At 38.1% G+C, this 20,916-nt stretch overlaps 1 protein-coding gene and 1 pseudogene across 2 annotated transcripts in view; one reads left to right on the plus strand and one right to left on the minus strand.

Moving 5' to 3' along the window:
- Positions 1-7,137: 7,137 nt before the first annotated feature.
- The window catches only part of BAG4 (BAG cochaperone 4), a 28,136-nt gene continuing 14,357 nt past the window's right edge, over positions 7,138-20,916 (minus strand). Inside the window, exons 2-5 of one of the 2 annotated variants that reach the window (XM_061177589.1) lie at positions 18,032-18,139; positions 10,009-10,263; positions 8,884-9,138; positions 7,138-8,154 (exon numbers count right to left, since the gene is read on the minus strand). In XM_061177589.1, coding sequence (XP_061033572.1) covers positions 7,669-8,154; positions 8,884-9,138; positions 10,009-10,263; positions 18,032-18,139 — 1,104 coding nt within the window. In that variant the 3' untranslated portion in view covers positions 7,138-7,668. The remainder of the gene's footprint in view (positions 8,155-8,883; positions 9,139-10,008; positions 10,264-18,031; positions 18,140-20,916) is intronic. The other variant, XM_061177590.1, reaches the window with a different exon arrangement.
- On the plus strand, positions 12,924-14,485 carry LOC133081466 (origin recognition complex subunit 3-like; annotated as a pseudogene).

Genomic DNA, 20,916 nt, shown 5'->3' on the forward strand with positions numbered 1-20,916 from the left:
TAAATAAGGTAGCATTAGATCATAACACAAAGTATAAAATAAATATCTATGGGTCCATATGGATATAAATGACTGAGTAAACAAACAAATAAATAAATGGGAGAGAATGAACAAATCTACCTTGCAGGTAAATTCTAAAGAATTAACGTAGATAAACACCCTCAATGAGGTGGAAGGTAACTCTCCATCCCCTAAGGGTGGAGCTGCAAACGGGGACTTCCAAAGAATACGGTACGAAAAGGGGGAAAAAAGAAACAGTAACTGTGTAGTGGAGAAACCTGACAGACTCTACGTCAGCCAGGTGATGAAGGTTAACATCAACAGTATAAGCTATGTAGATAGTATATACATTTGATATATGATGAGAAAGGGCACTTACCTCTGTGGTCTTCCTCCCCAAAACCCAAGCCCCAGTGTAATTATGAGAAAAGCATCAGACAAATCCCAGTTGAGGGGCATTCTACAAAATATCTGACCTGTACTCCTCAAGACTATCAAAGTCATCAAAAACAAGGAAAGTCATGGGAGTTCCCTGGTGGCCTAGTGGTTAGGATTCCAGGCTTTCACTGCCATGGCCCGGATTCAATCCCTGGTCGGGGAACTGAGATCCCACAAGCCGTGCAGCGTGGCCAAAAAAAAAAAAAAAAAAAAAAACCCAAACAAACAAAGAAAAAACAAACAAGGAAAGTCTCAGAAACTGTCACACCCAAGAGGTTCGTAAGGAGATATGATGACTAAACGTAATACGGTATCCCGAATGGGATCCTGGAAGAGGAAAACGGTGTTTTCCAGGTAAAAACAAAGGAAATCTGGATAAAGTATGGACTTTAGTCAACAAGAATGTATCAATACTGATCCATTAATTGTGACAAACGTACAACACTGATTTAAGGTGTCAATAACAGGGTGTGGGGTATATGGGAACTCTGTAGTATCATCACCATTTTTCTGTACATCTAAACTATTCTACAATAAGAAGTCTATTAAAATAAACCCAGTTAGCAAGTGGGCAAAAGACACACACAGACATTTTACAGAACAGAATACACAGATGGCAAATAAGCACATGAAAAGATGTTCAATTTCATTAACCATTAAGGAAATGCAAATTAAAGCACAATGAGATATCACCACCTACCCATCAGAATGGTTAAAATTAAAAATAGTGACACCACCAAATACTGGCAAGAATGCAGAGAGACTCATACATTGCTGGTGGGAATGTAAAATGGTACATCCACTCTAGAATAGTTTGGTAGTTTCCAAAAAATTAAACATGCAAGTATGATATGACCCAGAACTACACTCCTGGGCATTTATCCCAAAGAAATGAAAACTATGTCCACACAAAAACCTGTACATGAATGTACATGGCAGCTTTATTCATAATAGCCCACACTGGAAACAACCCATATGTCCTTCAAGAGGTGAATGGTTGAACAAACTGTGGTACATCCATATCACAGACTACTACTTAGCAATAAAAAAGAACTACAGATACAGGAAACAACTTGGATGAATGTCAAGAGAGTTATGCTGAGTGGAAAAAAAAAAAACTGATCTCTAATGGTTACATACTATACAATACTATTTATATAGCATTCTCAAAATGACAAAATTTAGAAATGGAGAACAGATAAGTGGTTGCCAGGGGTTTAGCACGGTGGGAAAGGAGAAGCAGGTGTGGCTGTGAAAGGTCAACAGGAGGAAGAGTCGTGCTGACGGGACTGCTCTGTATCTTGACCATATCGATGTCAATATCCCGGCGGTGACATCACAGTACAGTTTTGCAAGATGTTACCATTGAGGGAAACTGGGTAAAGGGTACAGGAAAGCTCTGAATTATTTCATAAAACTGCATGTGAATTTACAATTATCTCAAAATAAAAACTTTAATGAAAAAAAATACAATATAGGGAACTTCCTGGCAGTCCAGCGGTTAGGACTCCGCGCTCTCACTGCCGAGGGCCTGGGTTCAATCCCTTGTCAGGGAACTAAGATCCCACTAGCCACGCGGCGTGGCCAAAAAAATAAATAAATAAAAAATAAGAAATACAATACAGTTGGTACTCCTATCGATCGGTTCCACATTCACGGACTCAACTAACTATGGACTGACAGTATTTGGAAAGAAAAAAAATTCAGGAAAGTTCCAAAAACTTGAATTTGCTGCATACCCGGCAACTATTTACATAGTATCTACATTGTATTTACAACTATTTACACAGCATTTACATTGTATTAGGTATTATAACTAGTCTAGAGATGATTTAAAGTATATGGGAGGATATGCATAGGTTTTATGCAATACTACAACATTTTATATAAGGGACTTGAGCATCCATGGATTTTGGTATCCGCGGCGGGGTCCTGGAACCAATCCCACGGATACTGAGGGATGACTGTACTCCTAGTTATTCTGGATTTCAGAAAAACAATCATTTTTAGTATCATTATGTCCCATGCCATATGTGGAACACACTGATACTAAAAGATGACTTGTTGTTTATCTGAAATTCAAATGTAACTGAGAGTCCTATATTTTATCTGGCAATACACCCTTGGCATTAGCTTACCAGGATAAGGTATATATTGCAAAATAAAAGAACATTTAAAAGTTGGCTAGAGAAAATGTGCCCTGATCTCAGAAACCCCTAAGTCCTCCCTTCTCAGCAGCTGGCATCTCCTCTGCCTCACATTTTATTACAACAAATGTGCTACTGCCCACCACTCCTGATGAGAAAAGCCACATAGAGTATAAAGCCCTCTTGTCTTCACAGAGGAGTAAAAATTATCCAGATAATCCTCCCTTCTCAACTTCAACTCAAAATAGCTATTCCCTCCAAGAAAGATTATGAAAAAATAATAATTAAACAGGATAGTCAGGAAGCATTTTCTAGAAGCAATTTGGGGTGTCCAGTATAACAACACTGTAAAAAACACAACCAAGAAGTAATAGACATCTGAAAAATATCTCTAACATGAAAAAGATGGAGATTGAAAAAGAAAGGAAAATGCAACTTTGTAGGAAATTCATTATTTGAGAAGAAAAAAAAATCAAGAAATTATCATTAATATCCTCAGAGATGTAAGATGCTACACCCACAAACAAGAGCAGAATCCCATAGAGAACACAGAGCACAAAAAAATTCCTAGAAACTAAAAATATGATAGATGAAACAAAATTCAGTGGAGAGTTGGAAGATAAAGGTGAGTAAATCCCCCACAAAGTACAGCAAAAAGGCAAAAAATCAAAGTGAAAAGATAAGTAAACCAAAGAACCAGTCTAAGAGATCTATAACAGAAACAGCAGGAATTCTAGAAAGACGTAATAGAGATTAGGGTAGCAGAGGAGGAAAGTAAACAAACAAACAAAACCCAAGACAATGTTATAGGACTTAAGGGCAGGAGTTTCCAGAACGAAATGTGCCCAGTAAAATGCCCAGACCCACAACAACACTGTACTGTAGAGGGGACAAAAATATCCTACAAGCTTCCAGGAAGAAAAACTAAGTTTTAAACAAAGGATCATGAAAACACATTTTCAAATACGCAAGATGGAAAAAAATTACTTCCTATGCACCCTTTTCCAGGAAGCTACTGGGGAACATGCTCTACCAAAATGAGGGAATAAACTGAGAAAGAGAACGACACAGGCTATGGAAAAAAGGAATCCAACAGAAGGGGTGGAGAGAATCTCCAGGATGAACAGAAGAGACCAGAATGAAAGTATGCACCAGGAACATACCAGTGCTGCAGTCAGAGGGCTCCAGGAACGCTTCTACAGGAGCCTAAAATTGATAAAATATGTCTGAGCATCTTAAGAGAAGATTTAGACAAAAGGGTTTGAGGTCAAATCTGTCATAAGCACATAGGCAAACAAAATAAGTATGACAAATGATTCATTCCAGAGAAAACAAGGAGTTGTTCAGGAAAAGAAAAGTAAGCAGTTTACTGCATGACTGAGCTCTGGGCAGCATTTACATAGTATAATAACGTACAACAGAATTACCATATAAGTGGATTGAGAAATTGGAGGGATGAGAGCTGGGATGTGTGTATGGTAGAGGCAGAGAGACCTAACCTTCATCCTCTACAACAGAAAATCAGTAGAAATGACCTAAAGCTGATAAATCAAAAGGGAGCAATACAACTGTGTTATTAAAAAAATATGGAGATAATTTTTTTAAAAAACTCAATCGAAAGTAGTTACTTTTGTAGAAGGAAAAATGGGAGTGGAACAGAAGAGTGCTCCTTTTCATAGAACTGACTTTTTTTAAAGATTTTTTTTATTTTTTGATGTGGACCATTTTTATAAAGTCTTTACTGAATTTGTTACAATATTGCTTCTGTTTTATGTTTTGGTTTTCTGGCCGCGAGGCACGTGGGATCTTAGCTCCCAGACCCAGGATCAAACCCGCACCCGCTGCATTGGAAGGTGAAGTCTTAACCACTGGACCGCCAGGGAAGTCCCAGAATTGACTCTTTAAATTGCTAACTTCCATAGAATTATTTGAGTCTTCAAACTCATAACTTTTTTAAAAAGAAAAAAGGATGAAAAACTCCAGTCATCAAGTATCCATCCCCCAAAAAACTTTTTTTAACGCCAATTTAATCCATACTCTTCAACCTAAAAAAAAATCTTCCCACCTCTAATGGTATTACATTAACCAACTACAGAACTGTTTTCAAAACCCCATTTTTCAAAGCACTTTAAAGAATTCCCCACCACCAATGTAGAGACCAGCCCATCCTGCTAATACTTCATTGGGACTTAAATTCATCTAAATATTTACATTGCCGTTTATATTTGGAACAATAGTGGCTTATTATAGAGAACATAGTTGTGTTTAACATGCCAGATCTGGATAACTTTATTCAAGATTTTGACAGAAATTATCCCCTAAGTAATATTAAACTTAGACACTTTTTAAAAGTCCAGATGTGAAATACCAAAAAAAATTTGAATTCAGTCTAGAGTCAATACTAAGAACTGAATCATATCCACAAAAAAAATGAATACTATTTTCCTTCTTATATTCACTACATTTTCTGGAACAGGTTGCAATTTAGTTTTCCTTTCCTTGACATTGGCATTTGGAATCATTTTAACATGGTTTACACCTTTAAGTTCTAAGTCTGTACTTATCCTGAATATCTTATTATAATTAAAATTATAAATCCAGAAGCAATAGCCCTCCCTTACAGAAAGAATCCAATTAATAAATGTAGAAGGAATAAGAGAAACAAAGTCACATTCGAACACCACAGTAGTAACAAGCAAGATCTGCCAGTGGATACAAAAATGAGTGGGCAAAAGTTTAAGCAGAAATAGGACATTTGCATAGCTCACATTATCTCTAGCAAACATTCAGTCATTACAAAGGAAAGCATAGTAAGTTTACAGCAGAGAATCCTAGCAGATGCCACCTCAGGTAGTGGCTAAGGTTAATAACACCAGAAATACATTACCGCATCAGGTGTCAAGATACACTGTCACAGATCGAAGGACGCTATGATGACATGACAACTAAATGCGAGGCAGGATCCTGGAATGGATCCTGAAACAGTGAAAGGACATTAGTGAAAAGACTAGAAAATCTCTACTTTCAAAACTCTCTACTTTAGTTAATAGCATTATATCAAGGCTAATTTCTTAACTTGACAGATGTTCTACAGCTATGTAAGATGTTAATGTAAAGGGAAGGTGAGCGTAGAGTATACAGAAACCGCTGTTTTTGCAACTCTTCAGGAGGTCTAAAATTATCTCAAAACTAAAAAAAAAAACTGTTAAAAAACACACACACACATATATATGGGCGTGTGTGTATAATGTGTGATTTATAGATAAAAAAATCAAGACTTCAGGGAAATTGGTGTCTTGGGCACTCAGTTAAAAAATAGTGTTCTCTTCTGTATTAGTCATTGTCTCACTGGTTTATGTTAACTTAGCTTTAAGGTTCTCCCCCTTCTAAATATTTAGTTTCAAGTACAACTTTTAAATTTTCATAGAAAAGCCTTTTGTAACATTCTTATATTAGGCCAAAAATAAAAATCCTAGAATAAAATTGTCACCATATTATCTCATGAAATCACTCATACCAACCTAAGACCCGGCCAATATTTTTACTTTACTTCTTCTCGTCATATAATATGTTTGTATTGGTTTTTTTAGTAAGGAGAGGAGATGGCTGGATTTATTTTCTTGTTAATAGGCCTGGCAGTCAAGAAAAAAAAATCACTTGGATATCTTATTAAGAAACAGCAGTTTTTCCAATAACAGATACTGCATACTGGAACTCACTTCAGATGAAAAAAGTAAGTTATCTACCTAAGTCTCTTCTACATGATAGCATAGAGCTACCCAAGCAAATCCAGCTAAGACCCTTTCAATATCCCTTCCTTAAATCTGGCTCTAAAATGAATGTTATTAGTGATGGTAAACATCTTTTTTATAAAACAGGCAATACTGTCTATGCAATTTATTCTAGGGAAACAAAGATAAACATCAAATCTACCTTTAAAAGAAGAACACAATTTCCCACTCTAGCTATGGCTGATTCATTCCCTGAGCATGAATCCTCTTTTACCCTCGTTGTTTCTTACTGTAAACTGAGCAGATACACTGAGCTGAAATCTGCTCATAGGGATCCTGATGGTGAAGCTAATATTTTAGATGGAGAATAGCATTCCCAAATGGTTGTATTTATTACTTTTGCAGTTATTATTTCTACGTGCTGTGGCATTTAATTTTTAATCTGTGTTCATCACACTGCTCCATACGGAAGCAGCTGTAGTAAAAAGATAATTAAGGGGGAAGAAAGGAAATTTTAAAGTGGATCTTCATCCAAATACGATTAAGACAGCGAAAAAGGAAATAGCCCCATTTTCATTCCTATACCCATGCCATTTCCAAATTAACCTTCCAATAGTAACATGAAAAATAGAAGTGGTAAAACTCTAACCTAATGATCTATACAAAAAAGGAGACAATCTACCTCAGGAACTCACTACACAGTGCAATATATTCAAGTGGTGAAAAGATATAAATTCATCCAGAACTGCCATACTATCTGGCTGTCAGTATAGTCTCTTGAGTAATTATATTAAACATATTACTACAAAATGTACCAAGAAGTAGAGAATAACACTATATTTGTGAACTACAAGTAACAAAACAAAACAGAGGTCCAAGAAGGCTAAAGTCCAAGCTATAATTTACGCACAAAGTGTACGGTGAAAGCGGTCACAATGTACAAAAATGTGACAAGTAATCCAGATGTTTAAAAAAACAGAGCCTGTTTGTCTCAGACAACATCCAGTCTTATCCGGTAGGTTTCTGATAAGCCTGTTACATAAGGTGGATTTCCCTCCCGCTGATAAGAAGCAGCTTGCAGATACCCATAAATTTCTTAAGGGGTGAGTCTACTTGGCAATACTGATAACTCCATAGCTTCCTATTACATTCATTGGTCTGAAAACTGAAAACAACTCATAACCCAACTGTTCTTCCAAGTCCTTTACCAGTTTTTCAAGTTTTATATCAAAGGAAAGTTGGAATGTATTGCTTCTTCTCCTCAACAGGCATTTCAAAAAGAGGGTAATTAACCAAAATCAAGAGTTCTTTGGTCAAGTTAGTAACAGGCTTCCCCTTTGTTCTAAATCCCTTCATAATCCTTTTTTTTCCAATTTTTCCAGTATGGCCTGGATTTTACAAACAGCCTCTTTCCTGGCCTGCCGGACAGAGTCCTGGCCCCCAGTTTCAACTGAATCCAGTTCCAAAAGTTCCTTGGTTAGCATTTCTTCCAGAAGCCAGTATGCTTTGTCTGTCTTTTTTCCTACGAACTCTTCTACTTCTTGCTCAAGATATTGGACCTTCTCCAGCACATGTATGATTTTTTTAATACTTGGGGGAGTCCCTTCATCTGAAGATAAACACTCTTCAGGAAGATTATTACTCTGATCTTGATTGCTGGGATGTTCGTTGGTGGCATTACCATACAGCTGAGGCTCAGCACTATATTGGACTTGGGAATCCAAGAGCTCTGAATTATCATTGTTCATTGTTCCCGAGGACTCGTACTGATGGACACTGCAAGGAAAGTTGTGCCGGTTCATACCTTGGTCTGATTGGCTATAGGGGTATGAGGAATCCTTGGAGTAGGAGAGCAAAGAGGGGAAAAAAGCTGTTTTAATGGGGATCCATCAACATCAGATTTGTTAGCCCACATCTTTCACCTGACCAGGAAGGTACATGAAAAGACTCCCCACCAATAAAAGTGGACGGCCCTCCTTAATCATTTGAGAAGAATACAGCCCTAAAAAGATAAAAGGAAGAGAATTCCTGAGTATAAAGGCTGGAATCTACCCTGAGACAGGTCATCATCATGAACACCTCATAATCTATCCCTATCACCTCACAATCCGTCCAGTGACTTAATACATAGGAATTATATAGTTTTTTCCCCTAAAGAGATAAAACCTGAAGACAAATCTTAAAAAGGAACCTGGCCGCAAGCAAATGATGTTCAAGTGTGTGGTTTAATAAAACCATGCAATTTCACATTGGTTTTGTCTTCTGTCAGGAGACTGAGGTAATAAAATCTAATCTTTGATTTTGTCTAACATTCCGATGGTATTACAACTACTTTAGTAAATGAGCATTCTCCTGTCGTTTAAAAAAAGGAAGTGAACCTAAAACTGCTCTAAAAAATAAAGTCTATTTTAAATAAAAAGTAAACTGGGCTAGGTAAAGCTATAAGTAGTAGCCACCAACATTTTGAAGTTAGTCCCCATTTAACACAGACCAATGCAGAAAAAGTTCCACGTTGCGCTCCCTTAATTACCCAGACATTAAGAGGACAACGTCTAGAAGCCTCCTACCTTGGGCTGTGGGGCTGGCGGGGAAGGAGGTGGCCGAGGAGAGCCACTGCTCGGCCATGATGAAGCGCTCTCGCTCACGTAGAGACTCCCAGGTGGTGCTGAGGGGGCAGCTGAAGGCCAGGGGTAACGGGCTCCCATGCCGTAAGCACCCGGAGGAGCCCAGGAGTCCTCCTGGGATCGTACAGTTGGTCCTGGTTGTGGAACACTACGATTACCATCCCCATAAGGATAATGGGGCACGCTCATTCCAGGGTTCTAGATTGAGAGGAAGGAAATACACTGGTCATTGCTAAAAAACACTTAAAGAAGTAATGAAAATATTCTAGTGTAAACAGATTCAGAGATGCTTCCTCTCGGCTTAACAGGGTATATTTTAGCTGCTATGGGACTAAACTGTAGTATTTCTAATGAGTTGCAAATATTTTCTCCAAACCTAAAAAAGCTTGGTTCTAAAGATATCAGGGGCAGATTTGGTGACCATCAAACTCAGAAAAATAGGGCCTAGACTTCGGTGGCTGAAGCACAGCACAAGTCTGTCCCACAGATACTATAAATAAATGGACCCATATGCTATCAGGAAGCACAAATAAAGACATACTAGAACTCTCCTTGAAGTGAACAGAGAAATAAACATGGGATCATTCATAGAATATTAAAAAATATAAACCTAACCGCTTGGGTTTCCCTGGTGGCACAGTGGTTAAGAATCCGCCTGCCAATGCAGGGGACACGGGTTCAAGCCCTGGTCCGGGAAGATCCCACATGCCGTGGAGCAACTGAGCCCGTGCGCCACAACTACTGAGCCTGCGCTCTAGAGCCCACGAGCCACAGCTACTGAGCCCGCGTGCCACAACTACTGAAGCCTGCACGCCTAGAGCCCGTGCTCCGCAACAAGAGAAGCCACTGCAATGAGAAGCCCACGCACCGCAACGAAGAGTAGCCCCCGCTCTCAGCAACTAGAGAAAAGCCCGCGCGCAGCAACAAAGACCCAACGCAGCCAAAAATAAATAAATAAATAAATTTATTTAAAAAAAAAAAACCTAACCTCTTGAAAGTGAACAGAGAAATAAACTTGATACCATTCATTAACATGAAAAAATAAAAACACAACAGGCGAATGCTCACCTGTGAAGCAGGATATCCTGGAACCTGCCCCCTAAGAGGGGCTGCTTCAGTCTGGCAGTCCTGCTGGGGATACATCCAACGAGAGACTGGGGTTGGGCTGTTGCCAGGTGAACGGTAAGTGCTTGGAACCTCTGTGGAGTAACCGGTCTGAGCATACCCGGATGTGTAATAAGCCCCTGGGTATGAGGCAGTATTTGTCCCAGGGCCAGTGGGGTATGGTGGGCCATATGCTCCATTTGTATAAGAATTCAAACTCTGTAAAAAAGCAAAGTTGGGAGAAAAAAAAGATGAATGAGTAGATGAGCTGAAATGCCCTCACTTCGAAAACTTTGGAAAGAAAGGAGATCAGTAACTAATGAAAATATGAACTACCTAAGCAACCCTTGAGGTATTCTTTCATATATTATAATCATATACATATATTAAACTCAGATTATCACCTTAGAGTCTGTGTCATAACAATGGGTATATTGTGATGAAGGATGAAGTGATGGCCTTTAGTGCTTCTCAGCCATTTCCATAAGTGCCCCTAACAACTGCACCTAATGGCAGGGAACTTGTCCCCACAAACTGAAGAGGGTGTTCCGGGAAACCTGGGAGAATGGCGAGAGAAAGAAGAAAGTAACCATAATACAACAGAAAGAAAAAAAGACCACAGAGACAGACCTAGCCCTGCCATTGGCTTTGTATTTACCCTCTCTGAACTTTAGTTTCTCCAGCAGGAAAATGGAAATCATAAACATATCTTGCAGGGTTATTGTAAAAATTAATGAGATGACATATATAAAATGCCTAGTATAGTGCCTGGCACGTAGTATGCTCAATGATTTGCAATTTTTATAATACAAATTGTTGTTAGTATTAATGTGGCAAGGTCAGGAAACGAACCCAGATCTGACTCCAAGCCCATGTGCTTTGTATTGATACTATCCCACTCTGCTTCCCCAAATGATAACAGCAGACAGAGACAAATTCCTCATGTATTGCTTACTGCAGTTTTACAACACCTATCCAGACTATTACTGACACCCAGAATCCTCAGTTTAGTAATCCAAACAAGATTAAAGCTAAACACTAAATGATTACCTTAATGTTTTCTATTAATTTCTACTTTACCTTGTTAAAATGGTAAAAACAGAATCAGGTTTTCCTGGACTCATCCTTCTAAAACTAGACAATCTTTCCCATTTTAGGTAGAAGAATAAGAAAAGAATCTTGTGATATTAACTAGACTTATCATGGTGATCATTTCACAGTGTATACAAATACCGAATCATTACACTGTACATCTGAAACTAACGTTATATGTCAATTATACCTCAATTAAAAAAAAAAAAAAGAATCCTGATATCTTCTACAGTTGTTAATTACTGAAGAAAATGAAATTTAAATTTGATTCCAAACCTACCACAACAAAAAGAGGGATAGATTGAAGTGGGAAGGAGGCCATAATTCTGTGGAAAATAAATTCTAAGCCACAGTTTTATGGCAAGAGGATAAAAGACAGGCTACTATCACCACATGGCCAAAGAATTCCGTGCAGGGACAGGGGTGAGGGAAAATCCAGCCAGGCATTCCCTGAGCAGCCACTGTGAGGCTAATCAAGTCTTCTGCCTACAGGCTGCTGTGCCTAACCAAACAATCCCTTATGCAACATATACAGCTGAAGACTTGATTAAAAAAAAATCATGTGACTTTTTGCTCTGTTATTCAAATTCTAGAAATCCTTCCTAAGGAAATAATTCAACTAGAGAAAAAATTATAGGCATGAATTTGTTCATCACAGCATGATTCACCATCACGCAGAACTGTAAACAACCTAACCGTCCCGTACTGATGGAATGATTAAGTAGACTATGGGCTATTCATTGAGGAAATTTTATTCTGTCTTAAAAACTCACTGTTAGGGACTTCCCTGGTGGCGCAGTGGTTAAGAATCCGCCTGCCAATGCAGGGGACATGGGTTCGAGCCCTGGTCTGGGAAGATCCCACATGCCACGGAGCAACTAAGCCCATGCGCCACAACTACAGGGCCTGCGCTCTAGAGTCCGCGAGACACAACTACTGAGCCCTCGTGCCACAACTACTGAAGCCCGCGCGCCTAGAGCCTGTGCTCCGCAACAAGAGAAGCCCACGCATCTTAACGAAGAGTAGCCCACACTCGCCACAACTAGAGAAAGCCCGCGCACAGCAACGAAGACACAACGCAGCCAAAAAAATAATAACAAAATAAATTAATTAATTTAAAAAAACTCACTGTTAGAACTGACCAGACATCTAATGATATTGAAGAATTATTTGGGTTTTTTTTCCTTCAAGTTTTAATAATGGCATTGCGGTAATGTCTTTAAAGCTTCCTTATATCTTAAAGATACATGCTTAAGTATTTACAAGAGACATAACATGATGTCCGGAATTTGCTTCAAAATACTCTAAGGATATATAAATGAAACATGATGGCCATGTATTGATACTTGTTGAAGCTGAGTAATGGGTACATGGGAGATTATCGCACCATTCTCGTTACTTTGGATTATGTTTGAAAATTTCCTTACTATTAAAAAAAAGTTCCTGTTATTTCACCCTATAACATGTAAAGTACATACGATAAATGAAAAGTCATATTAAAAGGCATATGTAAAATGAGTTGTCATATTAAAAGGCATATGTAAAGCTGTGTAAATATGATAGGGAAAAGGCTGAAAACAAATTTACCAAAATATGGATATATTAGGATGACAGAATTAGTGTTTTTTCTCCCTTTTACTTCCCAAATGTTCAGTAATAAAGTTGTATTTTATAGTAAAAAAAATTATGCTATTAAAAATGTCACGACGGGTTCGATCCCTGGTCGGGGAACTAAGATCCAGCATGCAGTGCGGTGCAGCCAAAAAAAAAGTCATGAAATCCCAAGTATGTCTAGAAACTGGCGGGCTGCTTGGACCATAGCTACTTCCATCTATGTCCAAGTAGACTATTTTCATGAAGGGAAATCTGTATCTAAGGATAGCAAGCTGTGATTTGAAACTTGTCAGCTGATATGGCAACAGAAAATCTGAAACTGAGCAACTGCAAGAAGAATTAAACAAAATCTTTGATAGTCATTGAATTTCTGTAGAAGTCTCATTCTGGATTCCAGAAGAAATCAAGAGACTGGAGCTCTTAAAACTCAAAAAATATCCCAAGTGCTGCTCTTGTTCTAGAGGTAAATGTAAATATGACTTAGCATTCAAAAGTCAGAATCATGTCACACCGTATGATGTCTCATTGCAAGCTAAAGATTATCCAGGAGGTAATACTTCTTCCAAAAGTTGGTTTTACAATTGATGGACTGTTTATAGATGTAGAATCCAAAGAGGAGAAAACTGATCAGGTCTCTCACTCAGAAAGTGATACACTTGTTCAACAGATTCCCTTTCCATTTGGTACATGAATATCAAACAGCAAACAGACTCAATCCAAGTGGGAAAAAAAACTTTTTTTCCATTAGCAACACCACAATTCCTCCTGCTGTGCTTATCTTGAAAAACATGGAAGGCTTCACCACAAAAGTACTCCAAGACTTCATAATTATCAGCAGTCGACATCAACTTGAGTTTCTACTAATACTCATTTCTGGAATTGTCAAATCTATTATCATCCACTGGTTACTTCCTCATGCAGTATCTCTCCTTATAGAACTATTCCAATTTTTGTCTCACAGGAGCTCCAAACCACAGTACTTAATAAGCTGTACTTTACAACCCAGGTCCCCCTTAAATTAAATGAAAAAGTGTTATAGGTTCTGATGAAAGTCCTTTTGTATCATGATTTCTCAATTCAGAACATTATAAGAGGACTTCAGTTTTCTTTCTTAGAGCATTTCTATTCCCAGGTACTCAGTGTTCTGTGGTGTAATCTCCCAGAACCCAAGGGAATTATCTTCTTTATCAGAAAATCAATGTGAAAACATCTGTCTTTCATCCTTTAGATACGTGGAAAAGAAGCTTTGGAAAAACAATTTGCATTCATGACCAATGAGAGGATTTTAAACAAAAACACCCCACCACAATCATTACTAGAGAACCTGTGTATTTATCATGCTTTTCCCAAGTACCCACTGGGTCAATGGATCAGAGCTACAACATGCATGTCTACAAATGATCAGCGTCGGAAGAACATACGTTAGCCTTGCAGTTGCTACAGACGTTGACTAAGGATGAGCTTATGATCATAGTTCAGAAATGTTCAAAGTTTTTAAGTCTTCTGAAGAGTAGCCTGGCAGCATAGCAAAGAAAATACAGGAGTTCTTGGCCCAGTTTCAAAGCCCTGATACAGAGGCCAAAGAGAAAGAAAATACTTCTGGGGCTTCAGAAGACAGTCCTTGATGCACATGAAGGCGTTAAAAGCAAATAAGAAGCAATCTTAGTTTGAAGGACTCAGAAAATACCTCGTGAATTTCATCAACAGTCTGGTGAGACCAAACCTTCTGTCCTGAGCTGGTTTACTTCATGCGGCCCAAACCCGCGCCACAAACCGTCCGACATGCTCCTCAACAATCCTTACTATGAGCTGAAAATGAGGAAAGCTGTATTTCGAAGACTGTCCCCTGTTCCTGCGTAGCACATAGACTGCACCTGAACACAACAGGCTCATCAGCTTTGGGGACTGCTCAGGGGCCCTCCCAACATTCATCGATTCTGAAGAAACGGATATACATTCCACATTACCAGGGGGAAAGTGCATGAAATTACGCACTCCCAGTTTATAAGAGAAGAGTGATCATGTGGCAAAGCTCACATGAGGCAGCAGATAGAAGGCAAAGGAGTGAAACCATTCAATTTTTAAAAAAGGAAACCAGTCATATCTACATACCACTACAGGAGTCTGTTTTGGTCAGAAGATAAATGTATAATCCCCATGTGATGCTTCAGCAGAAAATACACGTGTGCTAATCCCATACAAGCAAATGTCTAGATACCTTTGGGTTTAGAATCCAACAATTTTTGTATCTAAAAGCTCTCTCACATTATTGCTGTTGCTTTCAAAAAGTCATCACTAAATTAAAAGTGAATCTTTCTTGAATATATGTAATATATACATGTAATAAATGCCTTTATCTAAGGGGGGGGATGTCATCTCCAAAAATAATCTTTTTTTTTTTAATATGTTGACTTCCTTTTTTATTTGGCTGCGTTGGGTCTTCGTTGCTGTGTGTGGGCTTTTTTCTAGTTGAGGCTGGCAGGGGCTACACTTCGTTGCAGTGCGCGGGCTTCTCATTGCAGTGGCTTCTGTTGTTGCGGAGCATGGGCTCTAGGAGCGTGGGCTTCAGTAGTTGTGGCGCGTGGGCTCAGTACTTGTGGCTCACGGGCTCTAGAGCGCAGGCTCAGTAGTTGTGGCGCACGGGCTTAGTTGCTCTGTGGCATGTGGCATCTTCCCAGACCAGGGATCAAACCCGTGTCCCTGCATTGGCAGGCGGATTCTTAACCACTGCGCCACCAGGGAAGTCCCCAAAAATAATCTTTATCAATAGGAACAATTGATGAAATCAGACAAATTAACATTGCTGAGAAAAATTGTGACTCATGGCTTTGAGTTCTGTCTTCCTCTTACATTAACTGTAAAAGTAATGCATGCTACTCTCCAAATTGATCTATATGCAATCCCAATGAAAATCCCAGCTGCCTTTTGTGCTGAAATTGAAAAGTTCATTTCCTCATTGGCAACCATTGTGAAAAGTAATTTGGCTATATTAAACAAAGATGTACATATCCAAACCCACCAATTCCATACACTAGGGAAATGCTTGTCTCATATGTTGTACAATAGAAAAGAGAAAAACAATGTTGAGTTAAAGAAAAGCAAGCTGCAGGAGAATGCTAGTACGAAACCACTCATATCAAGTTTAAAATCATGTTAAATAATACTATAAAAATGCATATACAAGTAGTAAAAGCATAAAAACACATATGAGACAATTAATATAACTTTAAGAAATGGAAAGAAGTGTTATATGGGGTTTCAACTGTATTTATTTTACTTCTTTTTAAAAATCTGAAACTTAAAAACTGACAAAGCTAGGAGCTAGATAAAAAACAATGTACATATTTTCTGTACTCTTTCAGAATGCTTGAAATATTTTAAATTTAATATTTGTCATAAGAAGTCAAAATTTTTTCAACAAAAGCAAAGGCAACAAAAGCAAAGGCAACAAAAGCAAAATTAAAAAGTGGGATTACATCAAACTAAAAAGCTTCTACACAGCAAAGGAAACCATCAACAAAATGAAAGGCAGGGCTTCCCAGGTGGCGCAATGGTTAAGAATCCGCTTGCCAATGCAGGGGACACGGGTTCGAGCCCTGGTCCGGGAAGATCCCACATGCCGCAGAGCAACTAAGCCCGTGTGCCACAATTACCGAGCCTGTGCTCTAGAGCCCGTGAGCCACAACTACTGAGCCCGCGCGCCTAGAGAAGCCACTGCAATGAGAAGCCTGCGCACCGCAACGAAGAGTAGCCCGCACACTGCAACGAAGAGTAGCCCTCGCTCACCGCAAGTAAAGTCCGCACGCAGCAATGAAGACCCAACGCAGCCAAAAAAAAATTAATTAAATAAATTAAAAAAAAAAAAAAAAAGGCAACCTACTGAATGGAAGAAAATATTTGCAAATCATATATCTGATAAGTTAAGGAGTTAATATATAAAGAACTCATACAACTCAATAGCAAAAAATCAAACAATCTGATTTTAAAAATGGGCAGAGGATCTGAACAGACATTTTTCCAAAGACATACAAGATGGCCAACAGGTACATGAAAAGGTGCTCAACATCACTAATCATCAGGAAGTGCAAATCAAAACCACAATGAGATACAACCTCACACCGGTTAGAATGGCTATTCTCAAAAAGACAAGAAATAAGTTTTGGATGAGAATGTTGAGAAAAGGAAACCCTTGTGTACTGTTGATGGGAATGGAAACTGGTACAGCTACTGTGGAAAACAGTATGGAGGTGCCTCAAAAAATTAAAAACAGAATTACCATATGATCCAGCAATTCCACTTCTGGGAATATATTCACGGGAAACAAAAACACTAACTCGAAAAGATATCTGCACCCCATGTTCACTGCGGCACTATTTACAACAGCCAAGACATGGAAACACCCTAAGTGTCCATCACTGGATGAATGGATGAAGATAATGTGATATGTATATATATATATATATATATATATATATATATATATATATATATATATACACACACACACACACACACAATGGAGTATTATTCAACCATAAAAGAGAAGGAAATCTTGCCATTGGAACAACATGGATGGACCTTGAGGGCATTATGCTAAATGAAATGTCAGACACAGACAAATACCATAAGATCTCATTTATATGTGGAATCTAAAAAACAAAAAAAGCCAACTCATAGATACAGAAAACAAACTGGTGGCTGCCAGAGGTGGAGCAGTGGCTTGGGGTGCAGGAACGGGTAAAGGGGGTCAAAAGGTACAAATTTCCAGCTATAAAATAAGTAAATCATAGCATGTAATGTACAGCCTGGTAACTATAGTTAACATATTGTACAGTATATTTGAAAATTACTAAGAGAGTTTATCTTAAAAGTTTTCATCACAAGAAACTTTGTATGGTGACAGATGTTAACTAGACTTCTGTGGCGATCATTCTGGAAAGTATACAAATATTGAACCTTTACACTGTACACCTGAAACTAATATAATGTTATATGTCAATTATAGCTCCATAAAAGGTCAAATTTTTAGAAATAAGTACATTTTGCGTTTGTTGTTTCCAGGTCCTGAGAAATAATCTATCATGCATCAAGCTACCTTTGCCATAGGTAGTATCTGCCTAGATATTTCCTTATCTCTGAGCTAAAAACATTAAAATGATTAAGATAAAGTGCATTATATAACAAAAGCCCACACACCTTCACTATGAAATCTCCACAGGTTCTGAAAATAAATTGATTCATTAAGAAAAAATTCAGAAAGTCTGTCAATTTTAGACCCTACCTGGCCTTGCATTTCCGGTCTTACAGGATATGTACTTGGGTAAGGAGCCCGAGGTCGGGCAGGAGAATTCCAATAGTTGGAATTGTAGCTAGGATATGGTGGCTGCTCCTAAGGACAAAAAGGAAAATAAATTCACTTTTACTAACATCCTTACATCATTCTGAAAAGTTGATAGAGGCAGGTATAAGTATCAAAAAAAAAAATAGGCAATAGACAAAAAGCAATGGAACCCCACTCTAAAATCACTCATTATTAAAATTGATGCAGATACATGGTCAATCACGTGCCCTAGAACAAAGCAATTATTAACTATTCTTGTGCATTATGCCAGTTATAACAAATGATATATCTACTATGTCAAGTTAATTAGCAAAACCAGAGACATTCAATTCCTTTATCCTGCTCCAATCACTAACCCATCACTACTAATTTAATTAGTGCAGCACAATTATAGTTATTTGCCATTGTTAAGAAGAGTAGTATAATACTTACCTATCTCAACAACTTTGAAACTTGAAGTAATATTTTACTACTAAACTTTACTTCAAATGCATACACCTTCAATACTCAACTTCTTTGCCTGGCCACACCCTAGTTTTTTCATATTCCTCTACTTTCTGCTATGGCTAAGGTTTCTGCTGGCAGCCCACAACTAACTCGGGATCAGGAATTATGTAGAATAATTACCACTCCCAGGAGAAAATCTAGCTATGGCATTAATCTCTACAGCTTTCACTTCACCTCAAAAAGTTAGTGCAATCATTTTCAATAAGCCAATACACTCTGATAAGAAACTAGAACAACTCAAAACTTTTCAGGCTGTTTTAATATATACATTTGTCATCCCATGAGTTGAGTTATTTTGCTTTGAGCTTTATAGTTTAATTTTAAGCTTAAAGAGGATCTTCAAATCTTCAAATATGGTTTCACAAAGAAATTCACTGGCAGTTGTAGTCTCTGAGAATTTAATTATCACCATCTGAGCTTAACTGCACTACTTACCAGTTTCATAATACTTTGTTTTCAAAGCATGCAATTATTCCCCATGACATTATACAAGCTGGGCAAGTAACATCTCCCTTACATAATACAGCAACTAGAGCAATATAGAAACTAGCAACTTCAGATCCTAACAGCCAAATTTCTCAATCAGGCAAATTCCCCTGACCAATCTCCACCCGCACCCCCCCCCCCCCCCCCGCCTTCTTCCCCCGGTTAAGTGGTATTTGACTAATTAATTGATTTCTCTCTACCAAGAATTTGAATCTTAATTAAAGAGGTGAAAAGACCAGAGTTGAAGCTGACTCACTCCAGCAGTGGTGAACTAACACCTAAATCCCCAGAACTTCCTTGGTTTCTGTCCTTTTCTACTGATCCTCCGAAGTACCCCACACATTTTTACTACCTCTCCACCCACCCTGTCCTCACTCCTTCCTTACTCAGCTTCTCAACACCTTAAATCCCTTACCACTCTTTCCCTCGGATGTTCTCACCTGCAAAAACCTAACCCAGTTTAAACCCAATTATCCACTGATTCCACATCTGCACTTCACCTAAATATCGGGGGAGAGAAACACAAGCTCTCTGGTTTCACACAAGCAGACACTCAGCACCGCCTAGCAACTACACTATCCTTCCTCAGTATGTTCATCCCACTCACAGAACAACTATTTCACCTTCTTGTCCCCTCAAATCTCCAGTATCCTCTTATCCTACCCCTCATTTTTCAACTGATAGCTTTATCAGTTAATATGATAACTTTATCTCATATTATACTTAATATGAATTGAATTGGAGGAACAGGTATAAATTCACATATTTTTTAAATGTAATTTAACCTTGTATGCAAAACAAACAAATATGGGTAAGTGACAGCATGCCAGTTTTAAACAAAGGATTTAGGAATTAATGCAAATTCTAGGAACCCATTTGCACTCCTGCCCTCCACCATGGACTAGCAAATCCCATACAGGAGCTGTCATTTCAGCCTGAGTCCCAGAACAAAACACATGAACAAACTTGAACCCAACCCAGAACCTGGAGATGAGCCTCTGCAGTGACATCACAGAACAAAAGCAAGAAATAAATATTCATTGTTGTAAGCTGCAACTCTTGGAGTTGTTTTTTACCACAGGAAAAATCAACTGATGAGATAACTAAACATCAAATTGGTAACGTAACCATACAGAAAAAAGAATTATTTCTAATAACTTTTAAATCATCTTACTTTGACTGTACACACTTAGTGGAATATATTCTAAAAACCAGATAAACTGCAAAGAAACCTAAACTGCATCCATTAGGGAACTGTTAGTCATAATATTGATATTATTATTTATATTAACAGCTTTATTGAGATATAATTCACTACCATACAATTCGCTCATTTAAAATTGTCGAAGTCAATGATTTTTAGTATATCCATAGATATACTATAGAGATATGTGTGATCATCACCACAACCAATTTTAGAACATTTCAAAACCTGAAAAAGAAAACCCTTTAGCTATACCCTCCTATCTGTCATTCCCACAGTCCTACACCACCACTAATCTACTTTCTATCTCTATAGATTTGCCTACTCTGGGTATTTCATATAAATGGAATCATATAATATATGATATCTGGTGGCTGGCTTCTTTCACTTAGCATGTTTTTGAGGTTCAACTATGTTGTAGCATGTATCAGCGCTTCATTCCTTTTTGTAGCCAAAAAATATTCCACTGTATACAAATATCACATTTTGCTTATCCATTCTGGGCATTTGGATTGTTGCCACTTTTTGGCTATTATGAATAATGATGCTATAAACATTCACGAATAACATTTTATGTGGACATATGTTTTCAGTTCTCTTCGCTATATACCTAGAAGCAGAACTGCTG

The sequence above is a fragment of the Eubalaena glacialis genome, chromosome 20 (genome assembly GCF_028564815.1).
Source record: "Eubalaena glacialis isolate mEubGla1 chromosome 20, mEubGla1.1.hap2.+ XY, whole genome shotgun sequence".
In the NCBI taxonomy this organism is placed as follows: domain Eukaryota; kingdom Metazoa; phylum Chordata; class Mammalia; order Artiodactyla; family Balaenidae; genus Eubalaena; species Eubalaena glacialis.